The 6815-nt window shown below is 47.4% G+C and overlaps 1 protein-coding gene across 1 annotated transcript; it reads right to left on the bottom strand.

Annotated features, from left to right (window-relative positions):
• Positions 1–34: 34 nt before the first annotated feature.
• Positions 35–6598, bottom strand: LOC124304985 (vitellogenin-like). The gene is made up of 6 exons (XM_046763867.1): positions 6484–6598; positions 5533–6251; positions 3776–5409; positions 3226–3692; positions 1377–3131; positions 35–1285 (listed from the first exon to the last, which is right to left on the bottom strand). Exons 1-6 carry the CDS (start codon positions 6512–6514, stop codon positions 261–263), a joined length of 5631 nt encoding a protein of 1876 aa, XP_046619823.1. The 5' UTR covers positions 6515–6598; the 3' UTR covers positions 35–260.
• Positions 6599–6815: the final 217 nt, after the last annotated feature.

Below are 6815 nucleotides of genomic sequence, written 5' to 3'. Positions count from 1 at the left end.
GTGAATACAAGTTAACAGCTCATAAGCGATCACGTGATATGCAATGAAAATTTTTATTCAATATAAATACATGAACTTTGTAATTTTGTAATTTCGTTTTTTTTTTTTTCACTTTCACTCGAATTAATTTTTAAATATTCGATAACATTGTAAGTTCTATACTACTATACACATGTCCATAGGTATTGCAGTCGTCATAAAATACCACCAGTGTACAACGTCAGATAAGTGATGAGACGCCGTACTTTCGAAGATGTGATCTATGCGGGAACACAGCTCTCTGGGACGGAGATCCTGGTACTCTTGTTATGGGGTTTCTGGCTGAAGTCAGGGTGAGCTCCCTGATCGATGCGCTGGGCAAGAGAATCGGCGTAGCTGCTCTTCTCAACGCAGTGCATCTTCACGGTCTTTTGCTGCTTGCTGGTCGGCTTGCAGCCCGGAGCGCAGGCGGCGACTGGCCTCTGAGAGAAACACACCTGGCCACCCTCTTGAGTCACGCTGGTTCGATAGGTCGTGCAGCTGCCACGTGCCTGGCTGTTCCTTCCGGAAAAGTTCTGATGTTTGTTACCGCGAGAACTTCCCATGTTCCTTCCACGTCCGGCATCCTGGTCGCTCACGACATTACCTAAAAGAAGGACTTTGCGGTAGCACTTGGCTTGATCAGCTTTGCGTGCGTTCTCTTTTGCAGGTCCTTCGCAGCGGTCTTGATTGGTAAGAGCATAGCTGGCGGCGAAGTACTCGGGCTTCTTCAGGATGCAGTTTTCTGGAGTGGTGAAGTCGTCATGTTCTTCTCCGGTGAATGTTCCGCAAAGTCCACGGATCTGGTCGCGGTATTTGTTGTTTAGAACCAGCTTCATGCGTTGTCCGTCGTAGGCCGCTTTGACGCCGAATGTCTCAGAATGAATCACGACAGCACCCTGCTGTCCGAGGTAAGCCTCAAAATCGTATTCGTCGTCGTCGTCGTCGTCGTCATCGTCGTAGCGGTAGACTTCGTGTTTTGAAAGTTGGACAGATTGGCCGTCAACCTTGATGGAGGGCTGGTTGTTGTTCGGGTACATGTGGATTTCGGTATCTCTGAGAACCAGTTTGCATTCCCTTTGCTTGTCGCTGATATCACGGCAGACTGCGCTGACTTCCATATCGTCGGAGATACCTTCATCGTCGTCGTCGTCGTCGTCATCGTCGGGAATGGCTGTCATCACAACGTGCCAGCAGTTGCCAAGTTCGATAGGGTAGGTCTTGTTGTCGAAAGTAGATGCGGCAGAGTGGTCAATGACGCAAGTTGCTGTAAATGAATTCAACAAGAACGTTATGTTGCGGCGTTGATGCGCTCTAAAAAAGATTGAATGTGCTTTTCGAATGTATCGTTAACTCACGATTGTATTGCCCGGCAAGGACTTCCCTTCCAAAACGACGCTGAGCCGATTGAACGGGGTCTATGGCGAGGAGGGGAGCTGCCCACGCGCTGATGTCCAGATCTGTAATGTTGGCGTCGAAACCAGGTGCGTTCATGGTTACGTTGAGGCTTTCAAAGTTGGGTGCCATTCCGTATTCGACATTGATCTGGCCTTCAGCCTGGTTTTCGGGATCGACATAGTTTTCGTAGGCGTAGTGATAGGTCAGGTGGCGAACAATGCTATAGGCTTTAGCGGTGATATTCTTTACTGTGTCGGGAATCTGCTGGTACTTGATGGTGAAGCTACCTTCATCCAAAGAGTTTGCGCGAGCCGTAGCGTTGCGGCAAGCTGGCAGAACGTTGTTACCCTCCTGCATCTCTTGAGCACATTGCAGAACCATCGGGTCATCTTGAAGATACTCTCTGCGTTCGTCGGACTGCTCTAATTTACCTTTAATTTGTACTCTTGCGCCAGACTGGCAGTTTTCACCGAATTTAATGTCAACTGCGACTTTGGTTGTTGGCTCGGCCTTCAATGCCTGGGCGAAGTTCATGCGTGGGATTTGAGGACTTGAGCTTTGAGCGGACATGCAGACCTCGTAGTTCTTCTGCTGTGCAGGGTCACTGCCGTAGTAGAAGACGACTCGGCTCTTATCGTCAACAAAGCTGCTGGCCACTGCGATAGTGGCTGCAAATTGCGCCTTGTTCTTACCATGGAATTCCGCACCGAAATCGTAAGCCCGGGCATACGCGTCTTTGATCCCGGAGGCAGCCTCCCTCAGGAACTGCTCTTGACGTTTTTCACTGTCAGGTTCGCGGCTGTGGGGTTGAGGGGCTGAGGCGTTGCTGTCGGAAGATTGGTTATCATCGTCAGCGGAGCTCTTACGGCCTGCCGGGTGTTGGTAAGCTGACTTTGAAGCTGAACTGCCGCTCTGTCCCTTCGTGTAATCGGAGTAGGAGAACGTAAGTTCTACGGCGTCGTTGCTGCTTTGTTTAGCATCCCAGATCAAATTGTAATTGGACTGTTGGATGCTTTCTACGTCTGAGGAGAAGACGTAGGATGCCAATGGATCTTCAGACTCAAACATCCTCAAGGCCCAATTGCTTAGCTGTTCAGGTTCATCATCACTTTCAGCTGTGAAACGGAACACAAGACCGGTAGACTTATGTCCAAAGGACCACTCTCGGTCTTCCGAATCGTCATCATCGATGGACTGGTAACCTTCCTGTTGGGAAGCTGGTTTTCCATTGAGAAAATCGTACTGAACAGTGTATGGCCAGCTGCTGTAGTGCACAAGGTTATAGCTCTTATCCTGATCAATGGGCTCAAGGTTTATGCGGATGTGGCTATTTTCGAAATCCAAATCAACTTCAGCGCTCAGTGGCACGTTGATTTGGAAGTTCTGATCGTAACCAGCCATATGGTGACGGTTGCTGGTGGGGTTGACAAATCCGAATCGTGCGATCATCTTTTTGGAGTAGACGGCATGAATTTGGGCACTAGCGTTCACCGCAGCAGGAATAGAGATCTCATGGGAGGAGCCGCTGTAGTCACCTGGGTGTGCTCTAGCACGTACTTCGCCGCCGATTTGTACAAGAGAAGGAGTCTTCATGGTGTAGACAAATGGCAGACCCATCGCCGTTGGGAAAATGACGGTCACTTCGTTGTCACTGTACAGTTTGGTGTAGTTGAATTTCTGGCCATGTTTCAAAGAGGCTGCGGCTGACTTGACCCCTAAAAATATTTATTGCCATGATAAATCGTTCGCCGAAGTAGAAACTAAGTTATCTAGGAAAACTACATTTCTCAAATTATGTACTGTACTTACAGCTGGGGAATTGTTTGATGGTGTTGTTATCGAATGCCATGAAACGGGTGGATTGAAGGAATCCGTCGATGAAAATATGTCCTTCGAGTTCTTCGTCGTCATCGCTTTGGATGTTTAGTGCACTCAAAATATTTTGAGGACTGAACTTGCTGGACTTGCCTTTGCCTTTCTGGGCATTGTCATCGTCATTCTCGTATTGGTCGTAGAGAACGTCGAGCAAATCATCAAAGCTGGATACCGCGGCACCATAGAAACTAGTGGGCATTGCGAATCCACCTTTGTTACGTTTCAAGGCACCAAATATAGCCTGAGGGGCGATGCTGTCCTGACTTCCGATCCAGCTAAGACTAGCTTTGTAAGCAGCGTTCAACTCTTCGTGAACATAATCGTGAAGCCAGCTTCGGGAATACTGGATACCCATGTATTCGGGATTTAGCATATCGCGTGCAGCACGTGCGTTCGCAGAGCTACAAAGAATAAGTCACCATGAGTCATTACTACGGTAATCTGATAATATTATTTCTCTTTTTGAGATTCTTTGGGTACTTACTAATCAGAATCGTAAAGTTCAGCTGCTGATTCGATGACAGACTTGACGGCAGAGTTGACCTGGTTGTTCGTGTCCTCGTTGGTGAATTGAGCCATGCGTTGGAGCATACTGGCGGGTGGTTTGGTCTTCATCAGCTGGAAGACTGCAGCGGTACGAACTTCAGAAGATTCACCAGTATTTTGGTAGATCTTGTACAGTACAGCGCGTGTTTGCTTCGGGTACAGTTCAGCTAAGTTGGCCATACTGAGGACCATGGTCAGGCGTTGAAAGTTTGTGGCATCCTCTTCACCTTCTAGGTATGGTTCAAAAGCAGCGAGCATCTTAGGGTGACCGACTTTACCAAGAGCACGGATGAACACTTGAATTTTTGGACTGTAAGCCTCACGGATAGCGCTCTTCATTTGATTCTCGAGGTAAGGAATCCATTTGTTTTGAACAGCTGGGTTGTTCTTAGGGGAGAGACGACCGTAACTGTGCACAGGATAGCGATTGTGGGCCGAGGCGTTGTTTACCTGCGATTCACGTACGAGATCTGCGAAAGCCAGAATTGCTGTAGAGTTGAGGTGAGCTTGTTTGGTGACTTCTTGGCTGGTGGCAAGCTCAAAGAATGCATCCATGTACTCAGAAGTAGGATTTCTGGTGGTCGCTGGCAATACGGCGATCAATTCCGCAGCTTCAAAACCCTTGACCTTCTTAGATAAAATCCAGTCCTTGATCACAACAAACGCAGGTCCAGTACCGGCTTGAGCAACTGCGTCGCGGAAGGCTGCCCACGAAGCACACTTGATACTCTGGGTTTTGCTATCCTTATCACCTGGGCATTGAGAGGCTGGTGTGTACATCTTGGACGCGGCCTGCTCGATCTGCTTCGTATTCATGGTACGTAGGCGGGCAGAAAGATCAGCAAACTTTTCAAGGGTATCTTCCTTTGGGATGCTACTCGGTTTTTGAAGCTCAGCGCCGATCTGATCAGCGAGTTTCTTGGTGTAGGAAACTAGATCCATGTGATCTACAGTGACTTTGTCGCCGACGAAGAAAAGCATGGGAAGGTCAGGAGCATTTTGCAAGGTAGGTTTTGGCAACCAGTATTCCTCGCTGCTACTAAGGCTGTCACTTTCGCTTGAGCTGCTGGAACTTGAGTCAGAGCTATCGCTTGAGTCATCATTAGCTGCACGAGCTTGACGATGTCCACGTTGGTCATTGTACTGGTTTGGATTCGGGTAGCGACCATAGTTGTGTTTGAATGGCCGACCCTGACTGTGACCATTTTCTTCCGAAGACGAGGATGACGAAGAAGAGCTAGAGCTTGACGAAGAGGAAGAAGAGGAAGAAGAGGAAGAAGATGAGGAGTCGTCATCATCACGACCGCTGTTTCTTGAGCTACGCTGACGTTTGTCGTTTTCCCTGTAAGGGATGAACACTAGGTCATCCATAGACTCTGGGTTGGATGGAGATTTGGGGCTTCCAGAAGCAGAATCGACTGATTGCAGGGTGATGTTCAGCCTGCTGACAACCATACCCTTTTGTGTGTTATGAATAGTCGGGCTCACTATAATTTTATTTGTGGTGACCGATGACTGGATGGTGAAATGATCCAGACTTCCAGAAATAATCACACGGCTGACAGACGATTTCTGCAACAATGAAAAACCCTCTTAGATATGTTGATAAAAATTTGAGTATAAACGCCCCCCTCTATTAATATGCACCGGTGCACAAGTGGGTCGAAAACATTTACAGTCAATATATGCACTTACAGAGAGCAGATCACCCATGGAGTTGCTTCCAGCTTCCCAATCAGTTTCGCCACTGAAACCAAAGTGGTAACTCCTACGATTTCCACAGTTACTGAAGTTACTCGTCTTCACAATATCAATGATCTGTCCATCTCCCTTGAGATGTGGGAATGGAGCCAGCTCCGGTTTAGTTTGGAGCACGAATTCTGGCAGAGGGCTAACGTCGTAGAAGACCTCACACTCGCCGGTAACAGTATCTTCCATGGTCACGAAGGTGGCGTAGGCGTTGTTACCTTCGGGTTCCTGGTTGTAGCGAGATTTTATGGCGTTCTCACCCTGCGTATCAACTTGAAGTTGACTGACGATGGACTTGATAATGTTGACCTGGTCGACTGGCAGAGACTTCTCAACGATAAGGTCGTCGATCGCGCCATTTTTGAATTTGATCTCAAATGGCTTTTCGCTCAGCGGGAACTGCTGGAAATTGGTCTTCTTCTCGGGTAGAGGAGAATCCCATCCACCAGGTAGCTGAGCGTGAATCTCTGCGAACTGAGGACTTTGGATGCTACAGCTCAACGAGTCGGATCCTTTCGGCTGACACTTGAGCTGAGCCTTTAACGCGATACCGGTGTACTGATCTTCGAGTTGGTGAAAAGCCGCCAATGTGCGACCGCGCACCTGATAGGTGTATTCTTGGCCTTGCTTCCAGGCATTTTGATTGGCCGCGGAAGCGATTCCAACTACAGGACAGAGAAGAATTTTATTCAAACATGTTAAAATCAATCTTGTTTGACGAATTACAAGCTACAATGATTTTTCAGCTTTCGACTTTTACAATCATAAAACAAAAATCGATTTCACCAATTATGATGTAATCCGAATACATTACTATGCTATGCTTGTGAATTTTGTGACAAAAAGTCAAAATTGAATAGTTGCAAATAAAATAATGTGTATACATCAAGTACTTACCAAGGAGACACAGAAGTAGAGGAGACCACATTCTGCTGCTTGACGTCCAGTTGGAGTGATGAGTACCGATTTTGCAAGGGCTTTTATACCGATTCGATTGATCTCTACGACATTTAACCCTTCAATTCTGTCGACTCTAGCAGTAATCAGTCGACATAGTAACAGTGTATCAATCTATGTCACGCGTGGCAATTTTTACGAAAAACTGCCGACTTCCTTTCGCATGTTGAAACTCTGACCTTTCTGTACCACCGGATGCTGCTCTCGATAACGATTTGCTCTAATGCACTGTTGTCGAAGCGTGAAACAAACATCTTGACCGCAGTTCGAAT

The sequence above is a fragment of the Neodiprion virginianus genome, chromosome 5 (assembly GCF_021901495.1).
Source record: "Neodiprion virginianus isolate iyNeoVirg1 chromosome 5, iyNeoVirg1.1, whole genome shotgun sequence".
NCBI lineage: Eukaryota > Metazoa > Arthropoda > Insecta > Hymenoptera > Diprionidae > Neodiprion > Neodiprion virginianus.
The sequence above is the reverse complement of the archived record's forward strand: the minus strand, read 5'-3'. Positions and strand labels throughout refer to the sequence as shown.